Below are 26,901 nucleotides of genomic sequence, written 5' to 3'. Positions count from 1 at the left end.
GCGAGGTAGCCCTTTAGGTATTGCTCCAAGGGCTCCAATTACAATTGGGACAACACATGATTTCTTTTTCCACAGTCGCTCATCCTCAATTTGCAAGTCCCGGTATTTTGTGATTTTTTTCTTGCTGTTTATCTTCAATTCATGCATCACCAGGTATTGCAATGTCAATGAACCATACTTTTTTCTTTTCAATTATTGTTATGTCAGGTGTGTTGTAGGCCAAGTGCCTGGCAGGCTGGATTCTGAAGTCCCACAAGATTTCTCTAAAACCTTCTCAACCTGATGGTCCCAGTGGTTTTTGCTCTACTCAAATCCAAACTTTTGGCACAATTTCCAGTAAATAATCTTAGCAACGCGGTCATGGCATTGTAGGTAGTTGTGAAATTTTGCTGCACCCGCTGATCAAGTGGTCGACTGTCTCATCTTTCTCATTACAGAGGCGACATTTGCTGTTGGTGGTAACATGTTGAATTTTTGCCTTCATGCAGTTTGTGGCTAAGGCTTGTTCTTGAGCTGCCAAAATAAAGCCTTCTGTTTCTTTTTTCAGTACTCCTGATCTTAACCAGTTCCAAGTTAGTTTTTGGTCAGCTTTGCCTTCAATACTTTTCAAGTATTGGCCATGCATAGCTTTGCTTTTCCAATTTTCAGCTTGCTTCTCAATTACTTCTTTTTTTTTTTTTAACAGAAATTTTTATTAGTTTTACAAAAAATTTCAGGAAAGGGGATAGTGGATAAAGTTACAAATTTTGGCAGCTACATTATGCAGGAAATGGCATTCCCCCCCAGTTCTCATAACTTTCACTTGTTAATACATTAAGTAATTACTACTTAAAAATATTTTGACAGCATATTTTTACCTTATATCTTCAAGTAATTTCAATCTATTTTATATTAAACAGAAAAAATTCCCTATATTAGCAATTGCATTATTTTTCTAATTCACTTTTGTGATCTAAGTTTTTTCAATGTTGCCTCTTCTCCCCCCACCGGCAAGGCTCCGGCACCTCCCGTGTCTTGTGTATCACATGTGGTATCATCAGCTTTATCTAGGAGCGCTTTGTTTTTTTCCATGAAGGCCTCGGCCTCCATAGTTGTGTTAATTCTAACTCTAGTATCCTCCCAGAATATCAGCATACCTTCTGGCAGAAGCCACCGGAACCAAACCCCTTTCTGGTATAGTTTCTTCGCTAAAAGCGAATATTTTTTTCTTTTGTCTCTAACTTTCTTTGGGATTTGTTTCAGGATGACTATCTCTCTATTCTTGTATTTTAACACTTGCCCCCTTTGTGCACTCAGAATCTCATCTCTTGTAGTCTTTCTAAGAAATTTAATGTGGACCTCCCTTGGAACATTGTGTGTTCTAGCATAAGCTGAATTGACTCTATAGACCAGGTCAATATCCCATTCCAACTGCTGTCTGTCTTTTTTGATATATTCAGCTAATAGCGTTGTCATAATCTCCCTCAAATCCTCATCATCAGCCTCAATTACATTTTGAAATCTAAGGAAAAAAGACATCCTTTCACCCCCCTCGCCTCCCCCCTCATCTCGGCTGTCCCCTCCTCCAAAACTTCCAGTCTCCATTTTTATCTGATGGTTCTCAAGTTCTTGGTTTCCCCTCTGGACCCCCCTCACCTCCCCCCTCATCTCGGCTGTCCCCTCCTCCAAAACTTCCAGTCTTTGTGTATTTTGAGCCGTTCGGTTTTGATTTTCTCTGAGCTGTTCATTCATTTCTTTCAGTTGATTCTTCAAGTCCTCCTGCCCCTTTAAGATCTTTTGGAACATCTGTTGGGTTAGGTCCTCCTCCGGGGGCTTGGGCTGTAACAGAGATGTTAATGTCTGTTGCCCACTGGGGCTGGACGTTGAGGGTGTTGGAGCAGAGCCAGCAAAGCCTGGTTTCCCAGGTGGGAAAGCTTCATCCTCGTTGTGGCCCGCCAGCAGACAGCAGATTTGGACAGTGAGGAGGTTGGGGAGAAACATGGGCCAGTCCTGGAGTCTGTGGAAGGCTCTGATGATGGCTCTGTGTTGGAGACAGAGAGGGGGCCAGAGCCGTATGCCAGTTATCAGCTTCCTTCAGAGTCAGACATCAGTGAGGCTGACGAACAGCTGGAGCCTGTTCCCAGAGTTGTCAGGCGAAGGGAACAGCTAAAGAACAGGGACCGACTTGGGAGTAAGGCTACACATGGACGATGAATGGCCCCTCCCAGAGGAAATAAATGAGCGAAAGGGGGTGGGGAGTTTGCAAGAGACAATTAGTTCGCTTAATTGGTTAGTGACTCTCCGGGAATCCTTGCCAAGTTCTGCAGATATCGGCTTATCAGCTCTCCATAAGATAAGGTCTGTGACTGTAAATCCTCCCTTGAAAGACTTTGCTGGATGTGAATGAGCAGAATTCACAGTAAATTAATAAAAGGGTTTTTTGTCGGGACAAGAAGTTTGCTTCATGTTCTTGGGAAGCCTCGGTCAGAACACTCACAGTTGTAAAATGTCACTTTAGCTAAGCCTATGTCGAATTCAAGGAACAAGAACAATATGAAGAGTTACTGTTCACCTACAGAAAGGGTTTATACGCATAATGACTAGATATACCCCACGAACTGCTGGGGGGAGGGGTGTCCTCCACCCTCTTCCTTCCTCCTAGACATTTCAAGCTTCTTTGTCTCTTAGCCCTCTGATCCTTTCCTCCTGTGACTCTGGCCCAATTTCCACCACATCCTGTTTTGTATTCCCAATCCCCCGCACATTGTGCTAGTCATTCCCGACTCTAGGGGGAGGTGCTCATCTCCGTTTCTAAGCCGAAGAGCCAGCGCTGTCCAAAGACACCTCCATGGTCATGTGGCCGGCATGACTAAATGCCAAAGGCACATGTAGCGCTGTTACCTTCCCACCAAAGTGGTCCCTATTTTTCTACTTGCATTTTTTATGTGCTTTCGAACTGCTAGATTGACAGAAGCTGGGACAAGTAACGTCTTAGCCCCTGAGCCACCACATCCTTTCACCTATTATTGTTGTATAATTTAAGGAAAACTAGTAGAGAATTTACCTGAAAGATAAACAGCGTCGTTATTTTTATTGCCTTATTACTTAATTGGTAATATCATTGCATTTTATTCATCCACGTTTTAAGAAGCTAGTTAGTACCTTTTAAGAAGCTAGTTAGTACCTTGCTGATGAAATAGAAATGCACAAGTGGGCCTGTGTGTGTATAGCCTCTAATTGTATAAGGACAATTGTCTTTGTGGTTAGTAAGTAGTCAGTCCCTTTTTTTCTTCAAGGTGGTATCAGATTGATGAAAACCAGGGTCCTATTTCTTATCCAAAGGACTAACTGCTAGCATTTCCAGATATTTTGAGGTTAAAATTCAGTTTAAATTCTGCTTTAGAATTAACGTGGCACATATCAGTTCAATTGAAATCAGATACTTTTTGAAAGCAGAAAGATTCGGTCATATTTATCTGTAATACAAGCAGAGAAAAGTGTATATTCCTTATTCTCATTTTGTGCAGGCTAGAAACAATGTTGGGCACATCATATTTAAACTATGATATAGGGAAGGTTGATTTATTATATGCAAATATGTATTTAAACTATTACAGTGCTAACCAAATTTTATACATTTTTGAAGATGGATGGACATGTTATTTATTTCTTCTTCTAAAGGAAAAGGGAGGTCAAACCAGGAAAAAAGCAAGACAACAATGAACAAAGTTCCAAAATTTTAAAGGGCAAAAAGTCAAAAGCATCTTCACCACATAGGCACAAAGCGAAGAAAAAAAAGATCCATGAAGGTAAATAGAAAATTTAAAGATTTAAGGTTACCTTTAGGCTCACCATTAATTAAATAACAGGTGCATTTTACATTTTTTAAAATGGGGATATCTGACTCTGAGAGGTTACAATTTAAATTTAGATATAAGACAATACAGGTAGTCTTTGACTGACAACTGGTTGCTTAATAACCAGAGTTATGATGGATTTCAAAAGAGCTACTGACGACCCATCCTCAGAGTTATGGCTATTGACCCTCCCCCTTGGGTACATGATCGCATTTCAAGTGCTTGGGAACCAGCTGTTCTGACCCACGTCCCCAAACAAGACATACCCTCTGTAGTTGAAACAATGATTCCTTTATTAGGAGCACCAGTAGCCATAGCTTACAGCAAGCTAACAAGTCTGTCCGTTAGGAGAGATGAATAGTTGTCTGCCCCATCTATTCATCTCCACCCTCCACTATTTTCCACTATTTCTCCACCCTCCACGTCTCCACTATTTTATCTCCAGAGCTAGGGTGGGGCTTCGCTAGCAGCGGTGGCTCTTCTGTCCCAAGGATCGGCCCACAGATTTCCACTGCTCTCCTCTCCTCTGCCTTCTGCGCAGCCGTGTGTCGGACCCAGCTGTTCCTCCTCTTCCTCAAAAGCTACCTCTAAACCTAGGAGCTGTTGACTCTCCATCTGAGGACTGAGGGATGGCCCAGGCTCTGCCTCTGTGTCTCTCTCTGCCAGCTCCATTCCCTCTTTCCCTTCGGGACTCACAGGTTGCCTTGAAGCTGACCCTGACTTCCATGCCGCTTCCTCTGATTTGGCTGCTGGAGGGGCCGGCAGCCGACCGGCCGCAACACCAGCTCACATTTACAAGTAAAAAACTCCCATTGGATATGCTGGATTTGCTTCACAACTGCATGATTCGCTTAACAACCATGGTGACTTGCTTTTTGACCATCACAGAAACAGTTGTAAAAGTGAATCTGCTCCTGCGGTACCTCAACTTACAGCCACAATGATTTATGTCTGAAACTCTGGGTTCTATTGTTATCATCAACTGAAGGGCACTTGATGGAGTGCAAATGTAAACTAATTATTTCTGAAATGATTTTTTTTTAATAGGTCCAGCATCATTGGAAGAATCAAACCAAACTGATGAAGGTTAGTATTAAAAAAATGTAGGAAATCATTTCTGTTCAGTAAATAAACTTTCAGAATCATGTAATAGGCGAAGCAGGAAGAAAACGAACTGATGATCTAGAGAAAAACATCATAGAAGGAAGAAATGTATTGCTATAGAACCATGATGGCGGACCTATGCACACATGCCACAGGTGGCACACGGAGCCATATTTGCTGGCACGGCAGCCCTCGGCAGCCCACAGCTCCGACATACATGCTCATACTAACCAGCTGATTTTCGGCCTTCTGGAGGGCTGAGGGAGGCCATTTTAGCTCTCCCCAGGCTTCAGGAAAGCCTATGGAGCCTAGAGAGGGCTAAAAACAGCCCCAACGGCCCAACCGGAAGCTCGGGAATGAACTTGCGGTTGGCCTGTTGGGCCTGTTTTTCGCCCAGTTCTGGGCCAGTTCTGTCCAGGAAATCCTACCTGAAGACTTACCTTTATTATAAAGGGCTAGTTTGGTCAAATGAAGTATGAGAGATATCATTCAAAATGTGATAAAGCCACAACACTACAATATAAGCTGTGGGTCTGTGTGTGGGTGCCTTCAAGCTAGCCTTACATCCTAGTGACTATATGGTGAGTCCCTGCAGTTTTTTTGGCAACATTTACAGAAGTGGTTTGCTGTTACCTCCTTCCTGAGGTTGAGAGGATGTGACTGGCCCAGCTGGTTTTGTGCTAGAGGAGGGACTAGAACTTATAGGTCTGTGTTTATAACCTGTGTCTTTTACCACTACACAAATCCCTTCTTAATATAGGACCCCCCAAAAAAGGGCGTATCCAGTGGTGGGATTCAAATAATTTAACAACCGGTTCTCTACCCTAATGACCAAGTGGGTAGGCGTGGCTCTGTGGTCATGTGACTGAGTGGGTGTGGCCAACTCAATGTCACTCATGTCGATGGGCGCTTTAGCCTTAGCTGTTACAATGTAATAAGGGTTAACCGGAGAGGCAGTTTGTGTAATCAGAGCAATAAAGGTTAGGCTAGAAACAACACCAGAATGTTTCCTTCCTGCCTTCCTTACAGGGTTAGCGCTGTAAAGTAGAAAAAACAAAATAAGGTTTCTTCCAACAATTGGTTCTCTGAACGGCTTAAAAAGTTAACAACCGGTTCTCCTGGATAGGTGCGAATTGGCTGAATCCCACCAATGGGTGTAGCTATGAACATGTTTCTTATGTTCCCAATTGGTCACTGCTAAAAATAGTAATTCCAATGGATGGTGATCAGGAATATCTGCTTAATTAAATTTTGTATGGATGATTCCCAATTTTATGTTTAGTGCTTTATTGTTGTTGTTTTTTAAATGTTAAAGAAGTCTAGCTCAAAATGGGAAAATGCTCTTAAAATCATTTTATTTTAAACATTGTTATCTTTTTTAACAGACTCAGATGATCAGGAAGATGGTCCCTCCGAGGCAGATTTCTGGAGAGGTCCACCACAGGATGTTGAAGAAAAAACAAGGTCTTGTTTTTTTCCTGTGACCTTCCTTAAAAGTTTATCTAAACAGAAAAATAATTTAATTAAGAAGCAAAATCATTGTTTTTTCTTTTTATACACACACACACACACACACACACACACAGATATAAATTACCAGTATGTAGGTACTGTATATATACAGTTTTGTGTGCGTGTGTGTCTATCTGTCTATCCCTGAGATGTAAAAATATGAGAGAAATGCATATATACTTGAATAATTGCATTAGATAATTACCATATATATTGAATTGTAACTATTTATAGCTGAACTGATCTATAATACCCTTTTCTTTCATTGCATTCTTTCATCTAAAAAAAAAACACTATGCATTTTCTTTACTTTGATAACACATGCATTTTTATCTTGGTGATTTTTTGCTGTTTCTCGGTCATTATTTTAAAAGCAATCAAAAAATTTAAAAAACATTCAGTAGGCCTATCTAAGATGATTAGATTTTAGAACAAAAATAGATACTTAGCTTGAGAATGTACAAAATAATACGAGCCCTACACCTACTGTGCATAATTATTCATTGTATCTGGAAGATTGGATGGGTTAGTTTCTTATTCTCAGTTTGATCTGTGTTAGGATTCCTTTATTTGCCTCTTCACAACTCTAGAAAACTCAAAAGAACAAAAGTCTCTATCAAATTTCTTCACTATTTAATCTTGAGAACAGGGATTGTTCTTGCTCACGGATATACTTACTTGCCTTACTTACTTGCCTTACTTACTTGTCTTACCTTACTAGAAGTAGAAAGGATAGTTTGCAGTGAATACATTTTGACCTAAAGAGAAATTCCTAAACCTTCAGATGCCTAGTCAGATGAATATTGTCAGCACAACCTTGCTGGTATATCTGTAAGATGTGGAATTTTTGCTGTAGAGCATTTCCTACATGCATAAATAAAAACTGTTATAGTCTTGTTCTGATTCAATAACTCATGTTATGTATTTCCTTTATTTTATAGGGAGGAAGAATTTGATGAATATTTTCAAGACTTGTTTCTCTGAAATGAGATCTCCAAATCTGAAATTTGTTTCTTCATACTCCTCAACATCTGTAAATAAAAAGCAGGTTTTCACATTTTGTTCAAATATTTTTTTTAAAATATGGTTGTTGTTTTTTAAAAAAAATATGTTTTTACTTGAATAGGAAACAGAAATTATCCTCTGTATCTTTCACATCGACCCACAAGTGTTAGTTTAAATTAAAACGTTGGGTAGGAGTTTTTATTTTTAAACATGCCAAGTTTTAAGAATTATAAGTAGATGTAAATCATACTTTCAGTAAGATTCGGTATTATTGATGATGAAAAGAGAATCAGTTTAGAGGAGCTGATGTTAGCTAAAAAGGCAAAAGACATTTGTTTTTTTATGGGTGATCTGAAGCTTAGTGAAAAACCAGAAATTGAAATCCAGTCATTAATAAATACAGTAAGAATTTTAAATACAGATATAGAAATGGAAATTGATTTAGATAAATCTACTACAGGAACAATAAATTGAGGTAAAGTCATAAACAGAAATGGAATTGAAATACCAAATGACCAAACCATCAAGAAGGAACACAATAAAACTTACAATATCTGGGCATTTTATAGCTGAATAATATCAAGCATGGGCAAGTTAAAAATATGTATAATAAAGAATGCATGCAAAGATTAAGAAAACTGCTAAAGACGAATGGTGAAAATGCCATCAAAGCCATCAATACCTGGGCCATACCTGTGATGGTATGGTAACACTGCTGGAATAATTAATTGTACACCAACTGAAATGGACAGTTGGGACTAAATAACAAGAAAACTAATGAATATTCACTATAAATTACATCCTTCTAGATTATATACCAGTGATGGCAAACCTTTTTTGGCTCGCGTGCCACAAGTGAGGGGAGCGCAGGGGGGTCGAGTGCGGGCGTGCCGCACCCATAATGCAATGCGCGACCCCCCCAGTGCGCATGCGTGCACAACGCACGACCCCCCCCATTTTTACATGTTTTTTTTGCCCTCCCCAGGCTCCAGGGGCTTTATAGGAGCCTGGGGAGGGCGAAAAGAGCCTCCCCCGACCCCCCGGAGGCCCTCCGGAGGCTTCAGGGACTGTCCGGAGGCTTCCCTGAAGCCGTTGGAGCGCTTAAAACCACCCTCCGAGCAAACCGGAAGTGACTTTCGGGTTGCTCGGAGGGTCATTTTAAGCGCTCCGAAGGCATCAGGGAAGCCTCGGACGGTCCCTGAAGCCTTTGGAACGCTTAAAACCACCCTCCGAGCAAACTGGAAGTGACTTCCGGGTTGCTCGGAGGGTCGTTTTAAGCGCTCCGAAGGCATCAGGGAAGCCTCGGACGGTCCCTGAAGCCTTCGGAACGCTTAAAACCACCCTCCGAGCAAACCGGAAGTGACTTCCGGGTTGCTCGGAAGGTGGTTTTAAGCGCTCCGAAGGCATCAGGGAAGCCTCGGACGGTCCCTGAAGCCTTCGGAGCGCTTAAAACGACCCTCCGAGCAACCCGGAAGTCACTTCCGGTTTGCTCGGAGGGTGGTTTTAAGTGTTCCGAAGGCTTCAGAGACGGTCCCTGAAGCCTCCGGGGGGCGGGGAGGCTCTTTTTGCCCTCCCCAGGCTCCTATAAAGCCTCTGGAGCCTGGGGAAGGCAAAAAATAGCTTTTAAAAAGGTGAACTCAGCTGGCCAGCGCGCGCATGCACGCTGGCCAGCTGACAGGGCAGCGCCTCGGTGCCCTGACAAATGGCTCCGCGTGCCACTTGTGGCACGCGTGCCATAGGTTCGCCATCACAGTTATATACCTTCTTCACAAAAATGGAGGCAGAGGTTTATTTCAAGTCAAACAAATTGTCATAGAAGAAAAAGTATTCATTGACTGATTATGTAAAAGACAGCCAGGAACAAGCATTGATACAAATTAAAAAATTGGAACTTATTGAATGTACAGGAAACAAAACCTTGAATGTTGAAATGATGTAATAAAAATAAGCAGAATGCCATTACATGATGAATTTCTACAAAAGATCGAGGGGAAGTTGGATAAAGATAAAACTTGGCAACGACTTACAGTTTGAACATTTATAAAAGTTCAAACCTCGCATTTGACAGCTCAAGACGAAACTATTTGAACTAATTCAATCAAAGCCAGAAATGAAAAATCATCAAGTGATTTGAAGTGCAGATTGTGCAAAGAAGCAGAAGAAACAGTAGATCTTATCTTGGCTTGTCTGAGAAGATTAATTATAAACAATGATATAACATCGTCACCAACATGATTCATTTGGAATATCTGTAAAAAATATCATGTGCCAGTAATGAAAAATTGGTAGGATCGTATAGTTGAAAAAGTAGTCATAAATCAACAGGTTAAAATATTGTGAAAATTCTCAATAAAAACTAATAAAGTCTTGGCACTTAACACACAGATTTAACTGGTTGAAAAGAAGAAAGTGTGGATAATTGATATGGCAATACCAGGAGACTGTAGAATAGAAAATAAAGAATTAGACAAGAACACAAAGCATTAAGAACTGAAAATGAAAATTGAAAAATTACGGCATAAACTAGCTGTGATGGCCTCAGTGGTTATCGGCACACTGGGTGTCGTATCAAAAGTCTTCAGTAGCCTTTAGAAAACAGGCACGCTGACAAATTTTCCTTCTGTCAATTACAAAAGGCCACACTGCTTTAAGATGCACCTTGCCAATTCATTATGATACCCTAGGTTTTGGGGAAGAACTCAGTGCATAAGAAGGTCAATACCAGCAATTCCAGAAATGGAAACTGTAACTTCACTTTGTCAGTAATAATAAAAGAATAACAGCTGGAAGGGACCTTGTAGGTCCTCTAGTCCAACCCCCTGCCCAAGCAGGAGGCTCTACACCATTCCCGACAAATGGTAGTCCAATCTCTTCTTGAAAACCTCCAGTAATGGAGCTCCCACAACTTATGAAGGCAACTTCTGTTCCATTGGTTGTTCTCACTGTCAGAAAATTTCTCCTTATTTCTAGGTTGAATTTCTCCTTGTTCAGTTTCCATCCATTATTTCTTGTCTGGCTTCAGGTGTTTGGAAAATAGCATGACCCCTTCCTTTCTGTGGCAGCCCCTTGTTCTGACCTAGGCTTCCTGATACAGCAAAAGGCACACACTTAGTCCCCAAAACACTCATTTCATTTCAACACAGAAGTCTGCCAAAGTCTTTCAGGATAAGGCTGATAAGCACCCACTTTATCTCCCTTGAAACGCTGCCAAAGACCTAACGGGCAATTAGCTTGCAAGGCCATATGGAGCAAAGAGTCAAAAGGAGCTTCAGAATTTAAACTGACCAGAACAAACAAAGTTGCTTCCTGCAAAGGCTCATGTGCTCCTCCTTTATGTCTAAATGGGAAGGGCCAATCACCTCCAAGCCTTACTCCTGAGTCATCCCTTTTGTCTTAACTGTTCTTGCCTTCTAGCAGCTCTGCACATGCGTGCACTGAGAACAGGTTTCCCCTGTTCCTCTGCCTCATTGATATCTGACTCTTTTTTTTAAACAAAGTTTTATTGGTTTTTTTTTATATTTTGCAAAGGGAAAAGGTAAGGGAAAAGTTACAAATTTTGGCAACTGCGAAATGCGGTAGGTGCATCCCCCCTCCAAACTCATAGTATACATTTGCATAAGATTCAATATTAAGTAATAACATATAGTCAGTGTGGTAAATTCAATTGGTAATTTCGATCAGTTTATATCAAGTGACTTTTTTTACTCATTTGTGTGATCTGAGCTTTCTTGATGTCGCCCCATCTCCCCCCACTGGCAGAGCTCCGGCCCCTCCCGTGTCTTGTATGTCTGTTGAGGAGTCTTCTGGTTTTTCTAGGAGTAGTTTGTTTTTCTCCATAAAGGCCTGCGCCTCTATGGGTGTATTAATTCTAACTCTTGTCTCCTCCCAGAATATTAACATACCTTCAGGCATCAACCATCTAAACCACACCCCCTTCTGGTATAATTTATTCACCAATTGCGAATATTGTTTTCTTTTTTCCCTCACTTTCTTGGGGATCTGTTTCAGAATGGTTATCTCCTTATCTTTGTATGTCAAGGCTTGCCCCCTTTGTGCATTCAGAATTTCATCTCTTGTGCTTTTCCTAAGAAATTTAATGTGTACCTCCCTGGGAACATTGTGTGTTCTAGCATAAGCTGAGTTCACTCTATAAGCCAGGTCTATTTCCCACCCCATCTGTTGTTTTTCCTTCTGAATATACTCAGCTAAAATGTTTGTCATGATGTCCCTTATATTTTCATCATCTGTCTCCATCACATTTTGGAATCTAAGATAAAAAGACATTCTCTCAAACTCTATTTTCATTTGTTGGGTGTCAAGTTCTTTGTTTCCCTTCTGCACACCCTCTATCCCCCCCCCTCATCTCAGCCGCCCCATCCTCCAAAAGATCCAGTCTCTGTGAGTTCTTATTAATTTTATCCTGGTTCTCTTTAATTTCTTCTTTCATCTCCTTCAGTTGTCTCTTTATTTCCTCTTGTCCCTGTAGAATTTGCTGAAACATTTGATGAAACTCCAAGTCCGTAGATTTAGGTTGCTTTAAGGCTGTTAACGTTGATTGTGTACTAGGACTGGAGGTTGCAGATGTCGGGGCAGAGGCAGCAAAGCCTGACTTTCCAGGAGGTGGTCTTTTAGATGCCATTGTTTATAAAGTAAAGAGTCCAGTTAATATAGAGAGGGATCAGTCAGAAGGGTAGAACAGCCAGGAGAGTCCAGGAGGCAGAGGGTCCAGGCAGAGGAGAGTTTTTTCTAATCACCCTGGCAGAAGAGCAAAGGTTTTTCACTCCAGGGAGTTCAAAAGCAATCAATCAACAAGAGATTTGTCTGAGTAGCACGGAGACAAAGACCGGAAGCCTGAAGTTTTGAAGGTGGAGTCAGATTTCACATTTCATGAAGACAACGGAAGTGTGCCATCTTGCCCTGCCAGCTTCGGGTTTCGAGGCAACAAATAAAGTTTTCAAAGTTCAAAATTCCCAAAGCTTCCAGATCATCATTATGTTATAAGTTTGAGTCCAAAAGTCCACTTAGTAAGGGCGTGACATCATTGGTTGGCTCTCCCCCTCCTCCTTCCCTTGGGGCTAAGAGCACAATTGCTTCCAGCCGCCTGTCCGAGGGGGGGAAAAATCCCCCTCCCTCCAGCCGCGCCTCTCCAAGTCAAGCCGAAAAGCAAGGTTTACACAGCTGACAAGTTTTGAAGTTTGTAATGGGAATGGGGGAAGTTTACGCCTCACCGCACCGCCGCTGCATCCTTCAGCTTTCTTATCTCCGATCGGCCTCACAGCGAAGACGCCAGAGCGTCTCCCCTTCGTGCTCCTCGGTGCCTGGAGCGAAGTGGGGGCCCCCCGCCGGCCGCCGCCGATCCAGGGGTCCCCCCGCCGCGCCGCTCCTCTGGCAGAACACCTCTGCGGGGCGTCCTGTGCCCCCCAAGGAGTGGGGAGCCCACCGGGGATGCGCGGGGCAAGCAGTCCCTGCCCGTCGCCGTCAGCCGCCGGAACGGGAAGTGATATCTGACTCTTGAGGCAGCACAGAACTCCCAGATGGCTCTGGCCACTCTCTGCCTCCGACGCTGAGCCCTCGTCTGAGCCTCCGCAGGCCATATATATCTGTTTATAAATAACTTTTTTTTTTGCAAAAATCCACCATATTTCCAGTTCCCTTTTCCTCAGGTGAATATGCTTCTTTCTTTTGATTGTCTCCTCTGGTTTCTTAGCGATTCTGTGTTGGCTATCATTGTACTGGCAGTCAGCCACTTTGAGTTTGCCACAAAAGGGGGATGATTAATATTGGTGGGCAGCACTTCAGTCTTGAAGGCAAACCAATGCTTCACGGAAGGCTAGGGGGCAAATTGCAAATTGCAAAGTGACTATCACTTTGAAAGCTAACAGTTCAATGTGCCATCTAATCAGATTCCATCCTTGTTGTATAATGCAGAACTCGGGTGAATGTTCAAATATCTCACTCTGTGCAGAGAAAACACAGATAAAGTTGGCTATTGAAGAACTCTTCGATTAACAAGGCAGTAAATGATATTTGAGCCCTAAGAAGGGAGAGAGGGCGAGAAATAGACTTGAGAATAACTTTGCTTTGATTCTGTATGGGATAAGAAAGGGCAGAGAGAAACCCTGGCAAACGGTTGATGTGCCTACAAGAAATAAAGCAGCATTGCGGACTTTGTGTCCTCACCCAGATTCTCAAAGGACTAACTCTCCAAGAGCTACTTGAAATTAACTGCATTTTTCACAGATCATGCATACAGAAGTAAGGGTGAAACAAGGCTAAACTAGGATGTCCTCAAACGGCAAAGAAAGGTAGTCTTCTTTGAGGGATTCTTTACATAAGAAGGTGGATTTAAAGGTTAATTCTTTGACACGTTGCAAGATGGCAGTCAAATCCAATAAGCGGCAGCCCATTTACATCTATCTAACTGGTCTCTCAAGAGCTTTACAAGAGCTGTTTGCAATAGCTGCTCATCCAAACCCTATTAAACATCTGTCTGTTTTGGAGACTAACTTTCTTGCAGAACTTTGTAGTGCAGTTATTGAAACACTTCTGTACATGCTGATCTAATTCAATCACGTACAAGCAAAGATCCTCTTGTATCTATATTTTGTAAAGAAAAACATGGATATTTATATCTCGGTTGCCTTTCAGTTCTACATTACACCATTATCTTGTGCCAGTCACCCAGAATCATTAGATGAGGCAGCTTACAAATAAAGGAATGAACAAACGAAGTAAGTATAGAACTACAACAGCAACAAATTAATGGAACAGATTTAGAACATGGTTACTCATGGTCATTATCTTTAAAATACAATACAATACAATACAATACAATACAAAAGCAGAGTTGGAAGGGCTCTTGGAGGTCTTCTAGTCCAACCCCCCTGCCTAGGCAGGAAACCCTATTCCCAAGGACGTGCGGGCAGGGGAGGCAGGGGAGGCAGAGCCTCACCTCTCATCATGAAATAATAATATATAATAATAATATCCACAAGGGAGTTTCATATATATAAGAGGAAGAGGAGGGAGGAGGAGGAGCGCGCGCGGGGCGGTGCCAGCTGGGCAACCGGCGGAGGCAGGAGAGTTCTTGGAAGCGCCAATAACCTTCCTGCCTCTGCTGTACTTTGCGCTCTCCTCGCGACTGCAATAGACGTCCAGAAGGGGCAGGGGCTTGATGATGTTGCCGCAGCTGTCATGCGCGGACGGACAGAAGTAGCCAGATTGGCTCCGAGGCAGTCCGGCGGACGAGCGACCGAGGATCAAGCTGCCTGATCCTCCATCGCTTGCTCGCTCACTCTTTTGTCCGCCTGGACCCCTCGACGCCACTCTGGTTACCTCTGTCCAGCCGCGCCCAGCAGCGACGTCATCAAGACGAAGTGGCTTGGAGGCGAAGTGCTTTTCAGTGCTTTTCTGTGCGTCTGGCGTTTAGGTAGATAGCCGGATGTCCTAAATGCCAGATGCACAGAAAAGCAGCTGCTGTTGGGGATAGCGGAGCGCGAGCCGGCGGGGAATGGGATCACGTGTGCTGGAGGCTGAGGCAGCCTCAGCCTCCAGCACACGTGATCCCATTCCAGTGGTGGGTTTCAATTTTTTTAGAACCTATTCCGTAGGTGTGGCCTATTTTGTGGGCGTGGCTTAGCGGTCATGTGACTGGGTGGGAGTGACCAACTTGTAAATGTGGTGAAACTCAATTAACAATGCTCTTGCTTAGGAACCAAAATTTTGGTCTCAATTGTGATCATAAGTTCTCTTCTTTTTTCTTTCTTTCTTTTTCTTTCTTCCTTCCTTCTTCCTTTCTTTCTTGTATCTCTCTCTCCCTCTTTCTTTCCTTCCTTCCTTTCTTTCCTTCCTTCCTTTCTTTCCTTCCCTCCTTCCTTTCTTGTGTCTCTCTCTCCCTCTTCCTTTCTTCCTTCCTTCTTCTTTCTTTCTTGTGTCTCTCTCCCCCACTTACTTTCTTTCTTCATTCCTTCTTGTGCCTCTCTTTCCCTCTTTCTTTCTTTCTTTCCTTCCTTTCTCTTCCTCTGTCTTCCTTCTTTCTTTCTTTCTTTCTTTCTTTCTTTCTTTCTTTCTTTCTTTCTTTCTTTCGTCTCTCTCCCCCACTTATTTCCTCCCTCCTCCCTTCCTTCCCTCCATCCTTCTTGTGTCTCTCCAACGTTCTTTCTTTCTCTTTCCTTCTTTTTCTTTCTCTCTTTCTCTTTCTATCTATCTTTGTCTCTCTCTCTCTTTCTCTCTCTCTCCCTTCCTTCCTTTCTCTCTTACTCTTTCTTTCTCACTCTCCCCCCCCCCCACACACATACCTTCCAGTTGGCGAAAATTTCTGTTTTGCCAGCTGGGAGGCTCGCAAAGAAGCCTCGTTTTGCCTGCTGCCCATGTCACTTCACTTGCTGCAACTCGGACAATGGGGAGGTGGGAGTAGCGCTGTCCGGGTTTGAGGAACGGATGTTCCTTCTGCTCAGCTTACGCACATGAAAGACCCCCGCAGTTCCACATCTACAGCTGATCCCTTCTTGGTCAAAAGGGCGCTTTTCGGTCCCAGCTGGGCGTCTGGAAGAGAGTGGCCGAAGTGGCTTCTCTCTCCTCCTCCTGCAGCTGAAGGAAAAGCCCCGGGGAGACGGGCTCCGCGCGCTGCAGCCCGGCAGTGCAGCGTGTGGAGCCCGTCTCCCCGGGGCTTTTCCTTTGGCTGGTAGGGGGAGGAGAGAGATGGACTCCGTGCGCTGCTCTGCAAGGCTGTCGCAGCCGATCCTCCGCTGACCCCTAAAGAAGAAGCGGTGGTGGATCCTCTTCTTTAGGGGTCAGCGGAGGATCGGCTGTGACAGCCTTGCAGAGCAGCGCGTGGAGCCCGTCTTCCCGGGGCTTTTCCTTCGGCTGGTAGGAGGAGGAGAGAGACGGACTCCGCGCGCTGCTCTGCAAGGCTGTCGCAGCCGATCCTCCGCTGACCCCTAAAGAAGAAGCGGTGGTGGATCCTCTTCTTTAGGGGTCAGCGGAGGATCGGCTGCGACAGCCTTGCAGAGCAGCGCGTGGAGCCCGTCTCCCCGGGGCTTTTCCTTCGGCTGGTAGGAGGAGGAGAGAGACGGACTCCGCGCGCTGCTCTGCAAGACTGTCGCAGCTGATCCTCCGCTGACCCCTAAAGAAGAAGCGGTGGTGGATCCTCTTCTTTAGGGGTCAGCGGAGGATCGGCTGCGACAACCTTGCAGAGCAGCGTGTGGAGCCCGTCTTCCCGGGGCTTTTCCTTTGGCTGGTAGGAGGAGGAGAGAGACGGACTCCGCGCGCTGCTCTGCAAGGCTGTCGCAGCCGATCCTCCGCTGACCCCTAAAGAAGAAGCGGTGGTGGATCCTCTTCTTTAGGGGTCAGCGGAGGATCGGCTGCGACAGCCTTGCAGAGCAGCGCGTGGAGCCCGTCTCCCCGGGGCTTTTCCTTCAGCTGGTAGGAGGAGGAGAGAGACGGACTCCGCGCGCTGCTCTGCAAGACTGTCGTAGCTGATCCTCCGCTGACCCCTAAAGAAGAAGCGGTGGTGGATCCTCTTCTTTAGGGGTCAGCGGAGGATCGGCTGCGACAGCCTTGCAGAGCAGCGCGTGGAGCCCGTCTCCCCGGGGCTTTTCCTTCGGCTGGTAGGAGGAGGAGAGAGACGGACTCCGTGCGCTGCTCTGCAAGGCTGTCGCAGCCGATCCTCCGCTGACCCCTAAAGAAGAAGCGGTGGTGGATCCTCTTCTTTAGGGGTCAGCGGAGGATCGGCTGTGACAGCCTTGCAGAGCAGCGCGTGGAGCCCGTCTTCCCGGGGCTTTTCCTTTGGCTGGTAGGAGGAGGAGAGAGACGGACTCCGCGCGCTGCTCTGCAAGGCTGTCGCAGCCGATCCTCCGCTGACCCCTAAAGAAGAGGATCCAAGCAGGGGTGGTGGTAGCTCCGAGCCTTCTCGCCTTCAGACAGAGCTGATTCTGCACCTTCTACGTTGACCTGGGCATGCGCCCACCAGCTTGCCTGTCTTGTCTTACACAAGTTGGCCAGCTGAAGCCTCCCGCCTTTCCTGAGCAGCTGGTAGCTGCAAGAGGCGCGAAGGGGAGGCAGGTGAGGTTTGCAACCGGAAGGCTGGCATTTCGTCTCTGCAGCGTGAACCAGCTTGGGTGCGACCGGAGAAGCTTCCTTAGTGGAGCTCCTGAAAGGGACGCAGGCTGCCACCGCTCCACTGAAGACATTTCTGAGAAGAGAAACTTCTCCGGTCGCGCCCGAGCTGGTGGAGCGCAGGCAAGCGCCATCCCGTGAAAGGGGCGGGGCAGGAAACTTACTTCCGGGTTCATTGGCCAACCGGATCACACGATCCGGTGCGATCCGGCAGAAACCCACCACTGTCCCATTCCCCGCCTTCCTGATGACATCACCAGCCTCACCAGCCATAAACCTCACCTCACGTCAGACAAATGGCTATCCAACATCTTCTTAAAGACTTCCAGTGTTGGAGCATTCACAACTTCTGGAGGCAAGCTGTTCCACTGATTAATTGTTCTAACTGTCATGAAATTTCTCCTCAGTTCTAAGTTGCTTCTCTCCTTGATTAGTTTCCACCCATTGCTTCTTGTTCTGCCCTCAGGTGCTTTGGAGCATAGTTTGACTCCCTCTTCTTTGTGGCAACCCCTGAGATATTGGAACAATGCTATCATGTCTCCCCTAGCCCTTCTTTCTCTTAAGCTAAACATACCCAGTTCCTGCAACCGTTCTTCATATGTTTTAGTCTCCAGTCCCCTAATCATCTTAGTTGCTCTTCTCTGCACTCTTTCTAGAGTCTCCACATCTTTTTTACATCGTGGCGACCAGAACTGAATGCAGTATTCCAAGTGTGGCCTTACCAAGGCATTATAAAGTGGTATTAACACTTCACGTGATCTTGATTCTATCCCTCTGTTGATGCAGCCTAGAACTGTGTTGGCTTTTTTGGCTGCTGCTGCACACTGCTGGCTCATATTTAAATGGTTGTCCACTAGGAAACATTTAGCCGCTCTTTGTGAAAGGGGTAAATACATCCATCTTTATTCTAAAGATGTTCTATATTTCAAGATAGAAAAACAAAACTATTAGGTATTACCATGCTTGGGTAGTCTTATCATTTCTGTAACCGTGTTTATATTGGGAGACTTATTACAGAGCGGATCGTAATGAAAATCTCTCCATTGCCCTGTGGTCTTAAACTGCCTCTGAAAATGATCCGCCCATATAGATTGGGTGATGAATTCAAGCAATATGGAGACATAAAAATCCATGATTGGATTTCATGACCTTAGATTTCATGGGCAGGCAGCTAATAACTGTTAGCAGGTTTTTCCATTGTTTCTAGCTTTGGGAAAGACAAATTGCTATTGAAAAACTCCCACCTTGTAATTTTCCATTTGGATTGTTTTAAACACCCTTAATGTGGAAATAATGTGTAATTACTATCAACGACACAATTATATACAGTAGATATAATTATAAAAGATATAACTCATTTGTCTGAGTCAATACAACATTTGTAGGCTAAACTGAAAAATCACCCAAAATACTTTTATGGCTTGTTTGCAGCATCCCATACTTAAATAACCACGATTTGCAATGTTTTTTGTCAGTTTGTGGCATTACTTCCAGTTTTTGGACAAAATGCCCATTGTGAAAAATGGATTCATTTAACAATCTCACTGTTAACAATCGCTGTAAAAAAAATATTGAAAAATCAGTTGTCAGGGTTCCGACGGATGCCCTAATTAAATCATGAGCGTAGAGCCAAGCTTCAAAAAAAAATCCAGTCATTTATTAGGAGTTTCATGTCGGCCCATACCCAAGTGAAGCCAGCTCTGACCCCACGTAATTTACGGCTCCAATCATGACCCTGTTTCCTCCCCCTTCCCCTCAGGGTGTGTCATCAATCACATTCGCCAATGGGGCAATTTCACGGGTTGTAGAGACCACTCTCCTCCGGGTGCAGTAAGCTGAGATACAGTTTCGAGAGAGATAAGCCTGGAATATACATTTATCTTTTGCTGCCATGCCGTTTCATCGGTTTCCCATCCCCCCATTTCCTATGGCAACTCAAGAAAAGGTCAGGGATGCTTTGTGAGTTGACATGAGGTCTGATCGTATGAAGCCTTGACTTACCACTACAATGATTTACAACCATAATTCCAGGCTCAATGACGGTCGTAAGTTGAGCACTCTCTGTATTAGAATCCTTTTGCCATATTTAGATACGTTTTTGAAGTAAGCCTGTTTCTAGCCATAAGCTTATGCTAAAAATAGAACTTTCAAAATGACATGACCTATAACTTTATTGGCAATAGTAAAAGTGAAAGAACATCAATTATTCCAGGGGAAGTAACTAAACATAATATAAAACTTACTTCTGTGCATTAATAGTTACAATGCTACAATTACAGTGCTCTGTATTGTGCAATACAGAATTTTATCATGAAATTAACTGAAAGTTGTGTAAAGTTATGGTTTCCTGAAAGTTCACAGGGTTTAATATATTAAATAAAGACTGTTAATTGAGAATAGCAGCAACCAAGAAATGAGACCACAATCACTTTTGACAAAGTAATCTCAGGTTATCCATTTCTTTAAAATGTTCCACTTTCCTTTGGTGAAAATGTTCCACTTCCATTGTAGATGAATAAAGACTGAACAGTTTATGCTCCATTATATTGACAGAAATCCTCGACCTCGCTGAAAATGTTGATCGATTTCTTGATTGTAGCAGAAATACTCTTGCATTTAATTATAAAATTACACATGTTTTTGATTTGCCGTCTGCTGAGTCGCTATTTCCACCATCTTCTACTACTAAAATGCAAAAAAAAAAAAGTATAAATATGCATGCATTTTAATTTTTGAAGTAGTTTATTGGTGTGTATCTTAGCCACAGAAGAATCATCTAAACATTTGAAAGTTCAACTCATTTTCACTGCTGACAACATTGAATGCACTCTGGTGCAATTTTTCCATTATAACCAATGATTAATTATCAGATGTATAAAACATCACACAACATGTCTCAGTGGACATTTTGGAGCATAAAATTAAGTGATAGGACAATATAATCCTCTTTAGTATTTGACCAATATAAGCTTTTTTCTTAGTTGATTTGAAATGATGACACCAGATTGTATTTGTTACGATCTCTCCCCCCCCCTCCCCAAATAATAAATAGTTCTTTTCTGGTTTACTTACATTGGCATTACCAACATTAGAATTAAACTTACATTTGAAAACTGGGGATCACTATGTTACTATGTTATTTTGTTCCTTTTCATTTGTATGGAAACTTGATCCATGGCCTATCGGCGGAAATGCTGAGGTAAAATTAACAGTATAATTTTCAATTGAATTTTGAGGTGCTTTACTTATTTAATTTTCTCCCAAACTTCCTGTTGTAATGGTCCATTCAACTGTATTTTATTTATTGTTAAAGAGTGTGCATTGCACAGCATAATTACATTGACAGCAAGAAGCACTACATGGCTGGTTTCATCCTATTTGGGCCTTATCAGGGGTGGGTAGCCTAATGTTATTATCATCTACTCATAACAAAAAGAGATATAAGTGAATTGATGATTTCTTACTGTTGGCTGATTTATGCTTCCAAAGTAAACAAATAGGGCTATTTATGGGAAAGCCTTGGTTGGATTGGGGCCATTGGATTTTTTATGGGTGTCATTAACAGTCTGAAAAACGTCAAAGTAAATTACAGCCATTGTTATAGAGATTCAACCGCATTTTCAGGATAGTCTTGATTATGGCCTCAAGCATGTGCAAGATACAGCAAAAAAGTAAAAATGAAATATTAAAAAAACTAGTAGCACAAATTGGAATTAATTCAGCAAGCTCATTCTCATTAAATCATACCATTTTCATAGTTTAAGTTCCGCAACCGTAAAGCCAGACTAATTTAGAATTTTAACTTTTGAACTTAGAAAGCTGACTGATTCAAAATGGTTAACAGATAATATTTTTTCAGCTGTGTTTTAATTAAATATGATCTTGGTAAAAATATAGTGGTTCAAAAATTGGTATACCTTATTTCTTTAGTTTTGGTTTATCTGCGTTCTTTTTTTAATTTGCAGCTTTACTGTCCCTCTAAAATATACTATATTAGGATTGCATTCAGATGGATTCTCCTCTAAGTGTATTAGTATTTTCCTTCCTTCCTCCCTCCCCTGAAAATACTAAGGGATTGTGAATTTTGGCTGATTTTCTGCTTTATTGCTACATATTGTTCCAGGATCTTCTGACTAAACCAATTTAAACTCTCTTCATTTAATGGACTCCTGGGATATTTAGATTTTGCTCATTATGATTTGTCATTATTTACACTAATCCCTAAGGATAGCTGGGTTAATCTGTTGCAGCAAAGAACTGATGGAATGTACTGCAGACCATGAAATTATATCAATTAAAACTACATTTGGTACTTTAGGTTCCAAACTCAGCAAAAATTCTCAATGTTATGGAAATGTTTGTATGTACCCATGGGTTGCCTGAATCAGCACATTTATGCCTAACCTTTCTTGACATCTCCTTCTAGCTTTTGCTTTTCTTCTTCGAGAGCTTTCATCTTCTCGTCATAAATATCACCTAGAGCTTTCCATTCCACGCGGTTGTTTAGAAGACCATCAAGCATAGGTGTAATTTCTTTATGGAACCTTGAAAATTCCTAAAGAAATAATGGAGCTCCATATGTTTACCATTGAAACAGAAGATTAGCAGTAGCAGCGCATGCATTTTTATACATAGAAAAATCTTTATTGGATAACAAAGAGGATTGAAAAATCTTATCAGCCCAATATTTTTCTTCAGGGATGCATTTCTTACATATATTATACAAGGGAACTTTATACCTATATTTTATACCTATAAATAACTTTATACCAAATTATTCTCCAAAGCACCGGAAGGCAGGACAAGAAACAATGGTTGGAAACTAATTAAAGAGAGAAGCAAACCTGGAATCAAGGAGAAACTTCTTAACAGTGAGGACAATTAACCAGTGCAATAACTTGCCTTCAGAAATCACGGGCACTCCATCACTGGATGTTTTAAAGAAGATTTTAGATGGTCACTTATCTGAAATAGTATATATTGTCATGCTTGAGCAGGGGGGCTGGACTAGAAAACCTCCAAGCTCATTCATTCTATACTGGCAGGTTTTCCTTTGGCACTTAAGAGTTCCTTCCTTTCGTATAGTTCATTATTTTTAGGTACTATTGTTGATTCCGACACACAACACTAGAATGATGCTAACACTTCTAATATGAAAATAAAGGAGATAATAGGTATCTCTACTGCCAGTTTGTCTCAACCTGCATCAAATACTGAACTCACCAGTCAAGAGGAATATGTAGCTTTGGAAATTGGGAATGTGTTCCTAAATATTTGTTTCTGTTTTAATGCAAGCATATTCTGGCTTTATTGAATGTAATGCATGTGGTTTGACACTTGGCTGGAAATTAATGCTTATAGGAAATATTTTGGGGATTCAACATTTCAGGGCATTCACAAATATATGAGCTTCTTTGTACAATATATTTGCTTGGTTGTTTAATTAACATCTTGTCATTTCAAAAATATCAGCTCTGTGCAGATTTAATCTTATATTTTGTATTTCTACACAAAAACATACATAATAAAATGGAATGATATGAAGTTATCCCTTACCTTATACACAAAGGTACATACAAAATCAATGAAACCACATTGAAGCTTAGGTAATTCATCTCTCTTGGCTCTGTCCATCAAAGGCTAGAAAGAGTTGAAGAAAGTAATTAGTGGACATGTAATCTTATTTTTTTTAAGATTGAATACATGGTATGTAAGATGCTTACAATTGGATTTTGCTGTAAGACAGTTCGTTCAAGATCACCTTGCTCCCAAAATTCACTTGCAACCATCAAAGCAACCTGCGAATGGATAACAATTAATTTTAAGTTTTTCGCATTAGTTGTCAGCTAGTAAAGTAATTAGACCTGTCCGCCATCAAAGCATGCATTGCTCCATGTAAAAGGATATTGTAGAAAAGGACAGAGAAAAGTTTTTTTTCAATGGAAAAAAATGCTAATCGTTTAGAAACTGGGGTTCCCAAACCCAGGGCTGCAGCCCACTACAGAGAATGGAGCGTATGAAGCTCCATTCACTCACCTGCCACTCGCATAAAACTATCCCCGCTCCCTCCCTCCCGCATGGGGCACGCAATCTGGAAAGATTGGGGATTGCTGCTTTAGCACTTTGTTTTTATTTTTATAAAATGTTAACAAAAATAAAATGGTGATAGAAGTGATGAAATGGTCGGTAAACATGGGTGGAGACTATTTTTTAAGCAGAACATGTAAATCTAAGTCCTAAATCAACCCTAACCCTAACCTCCCCCTGGCCAGCTGGTCTTTGGGGCAGGGCACATGCATGGGAGGATCTCACATTGCATTTTGGGGCCTTGAACAGCGCCCCCATGCCCTGTTTTGGCTTCCAGGTTGGTGCAGGAGGATTTCCAGGCTCAAAACAGGGCGCAGGGGGGCAGGGGAGCACGGAAGGGAGGTCATGTACACATGTATGGGAATGGGGCATGCACAGGAGGGGCACATGCATTTCATTTCACATGTGACTATAATACCATCACTGATCTAAGTTAACCATCATTGATCTAAGTAATAAATGTGTTCCTTGTTTTCATTGCTAAAAATGGGTCCTAAGATAAACCATGATCAGATTATTGTCAAGCAAATTCCAGATTAATAAGTACTGTATTTTTTGGAGTATAAGATGCACCTTTTTCCCTCAAAAAAGAGGCTGAAAATCTGGGTGCGTCACATACACTGAATACAGCATTTTTTGCCTCCTGAAACCCCGTCCCCTTCACCAAAATGGCTGTGCAGAGTCTTATGGAGGCTTTCAGAGAGCTCCTGGGGGCTGGGAAGGACAGAAACGAGCAACAAATGGGCCGTTTTTTGCTCAATTTTGCCCCCTCCAGCCCCCAGGAGCACTCTATAAGCCTCCATAAGGCTATGCATGCAATTGTTTTGACAAAAAAGGGACTGTTTTTGCTTGTTTTTGCCTCCCCCCCCAGGAGTACTCTGCAATTCCTCTTAAGACTATTCATGCCTCTTTTTAAAAAAAAAACAATGGGCCCGTTTTCGTGAAAAACTAGCCATTTTTAGGAGGTTTGCAGAGTACAAAAACTTTTTTTCCTTTCAGAAAGCTCTTTAGTTAGAATGATTGATGAGAATTACATTGATCAAGTACTGTACCAGCAGAAACAAAGTCTTAGGTGCTGCAGATTGTCAGTGATTTCTTTGTCCAGCACCTTCTCTCTCTTTCTCCCTATCTATCTGCCTACTGTATTTCTCTCTCCCTACCTATCTACTGTATTTCTCTCTCTCTCTCTCTCTCCCTCCCTCCCTCCCTCCCTCTACCTACCAACCTACCTACTCTCTCTTTCCCCCCTACCTACCTACAGTATTTCTCTCTCTCTCTCTCTCTCTCTCTCTCTCTCTCTCTCTCTCTCTCTCTCTCTCTCTTTCTCCCTCTTTTATTTCTCTCTCTCTCCCCCTCCCTTTATCTACCTACCTACTTAACTACTCTCTCCCCCCCTACCTACTTACTGTATTTCTCTCTTTCTCTCTATCCCTCCATCTACCTACCTACTTTTTAAAAATAAATTTGCCTCTTCAAAACCTTGGTGCGTCTTATACTCCGGAGTGTCTTATACTCTGAAAAATACGGTAATGTGGTCCTCACCACACAATTCGCTGCATGTCATAGTTGTGCTCTAAAGGGGGATTGGACATGACAGGTAGAAAAACGGCCAAAGACAGGCCTAGTTGACCATGGAGCAATAAAAAAAGGCGAGATTTTCTTAACAATGGGCTTAGCAGAAATGTTTGATGAAAGCCATCTGAGGACAGGCAAATCTTTAAAAGTTTGTGTGTAAATTTTCCTTTTCTCAACTCAACTAAAATTTGCCATTTATTTGTAATTTTAAATTGACCCAAAGGGGGAGGGGGATCATTAAAATATACAAACATCAATATGGTCCCTCTATTAAGTACATTAAATGAATTAACTTGCATTGTATTACACCAAATTAGATTTTGATCTGATTCGGCGTAATGCCATTGCCAGCATTCGGAGTCCAGTGTGGCCTTTAGTCTGAAATAGATGCTGTACCTCAGGGCTAGATCGGGCTTTGGTTTGAACTGGAAGGACTCATAACGGGGTTTTGCTTCCTTAAAAAAACTTCTCAAATTTCTCCTCTGTTGCATTATATCTAAATTGCTTTGAAAGTTCAACAAATATTGTACACCAGTGAGGACGAACCTTTTTTGGTTCGAGTGCCAAAAGTGGGGGGAGCGTAGAGGGGTTATTTGCGGGCATGCCATACCCATAATGCTATGGATGTGCTTCCCCACTGCGTGTATAGCCGGGCAACCAGCACTCCCCCCCCCACTTTTGGTGTGCTTTTTTTGCCCTCCCCAGGCTCCAGAGGCTTTCTAGGAGCCTAGGAAGGGCAAAACAGCCTCCCCCCCCAGAGGCCCTCCGGAGCATGAAAAACTGGCCCTACGGGGAACCCAGAAGTTCGGGAACGGACTTCCAGTTTGCTTGTATGGGTGTTTTTTGCCCTCCGGGGGCTTCAAGAGGCTTTTCTGAAGCCCCCGGAGGGTGAAAAATGGTCTCAAAAGAAGGCCAAAGTCAGCTGGCCAGCATGCGCATGCACACTGGAGCTGACAGGGCAACGCCTCGTGTACCCTAACAAATTGCTCCGCATGCCACCTGTGGCACACGTGCCATAAGTTCGCCATCACGGCTGTAGACTGAAGAGCATACATTAAATTCTGAGTTTTGCTTGATTCTTAGGGTGCCTACCTTACTTTGCACCTCCCAGGGTTTAGTGATGGCAGAAAGGTCACAACCGGTCATCATCATAGCCCTTTAAATAAAAATAATTAATTTAGATATTTTTTTTAAAAAAATCAGCACATTCCATGTTGCAGGAAGAGAAACATTAAATCTACTTACATAATTATTTCTTTTTTGGTAGGGTCCATAGTTATGTATTTAATTGCTTCATTCTCATCTTCCATTTTTTCAGTGGCATCCACTATTTTTTGAAACATAGTCCTTTTCCTGAGGAAAAACAGGAACTTTTGTAATAAACATGTCACATTTTTGTGAGTCTGCTTCAACACCCAATATTGTGTGAAGAGTTTGAACTTTCACCTTCCCTCCCTTCCAGTTCCCTGCGGACGATCCAAATCTCTTCTGGATGGTCCCCAAACCCCCAGGCCAAATTTGAGAGATGTGTGAAAAACTCCTGATTAGATGTACTGTAGGTCAATCAACAGAATTGCACCACTGAATTTAATTCATAGATTTTAGGAGCCCGGCCAATAGATTAGTTAACAAGACAGAAAGGAATAATGTTTTATCATGCTATGTT

General features: G+C 42.6%; 2 protein-coding genes across 4 annotated transcripts in view; one reads left to right on the top strand and one right to left on the bottom strand.

The window, feature by feature from the left end:
* Nucleotides 1-10,528, top strand: part of LOC309392562 (protein FRA10AC1 homolog) — a 48,098-nt gene extending 37,570 nt beyond the window's left edge. For 2 of the 3 annotated variants that reach the window (XM_081953954.1, XM_081953956.1), the window contains exons 11-14: nt 3,661-3,788; nt 4,884-4,922; nt 6,326-6,404; nt 7,394-7,509. In XM_081953954.1, the coding sequence (XP_081810080.1) occupies nt 3,661-3,788; nt 4,884-4,922; nt 6,326-6,404; nt 7,394-7,436 (289 nt within the window). In that variant the 3' untranslated portion in view covers nt 7,437-7,509. Of the gene's footprint in view, nt 1-3,660; nt 3,789-4,883; nt 4,923-6,325; nt 6,405-7,393; nt 7,510-9,525 lie in introns of those variants that run through there. The other variant, XM_081953955.1, reaches the window with a different exon arrangement.
* A 7,795-nt stretch (nt 10,529-18,323) lies between these two features.
* The window catches only part of PDE6C (phosphodiesterase 6C), a gene marked incomplete at its 5' end in the record, with an annotated part of 40,013 nt that continues 31,435 nt past the window's right edge, over nt 18,324-26,901 (bottom strand). Inside the window, 6 exons of the mRNA XM_081953924.1 lie at nt 18,324-20,258; nt 21,978-22,128; nt 23,130-23,213; nt 23,297-23,371; nt 26,328-26,391; nt 26,481-26,588. Coding sequence (XP_081810050.1) covers nt 20,194-20,258; nt 21,978-22,128; nt 23,130-23,213; nt 23,297-23,371; nt 26,328-26,391; nt 26,481-26,588 — 547 coding nt within the window. The 3' untranslated portion in view covers nt 18,324-20,193. The remainder of the gene's footprint in view (nt 20,259-21,977; nt 22,129-23,129; nt 23,214-23,296; nt 23,372-26,327; nt 26,392-26,480; nt 26,589-26,901) is intronic.

Source organism: Natrix helvetica (assembly GCF_964273705.1).
Source record: "Natrix helvetica genome assembly, chromosome: 5".
Classification (NCBI taxonomy): domain Eukaryota; kingdom Metazoa; phylum Chordata; class Lepidosauria; order Squamata; family Natricidae; genus Natrix; species Natrix helvetica.
The sequence above is the reverse complement of the archived record's forward strand: the minus strand, read 5'-3'. Positions and strand labels throughout refer to the sequence as shown.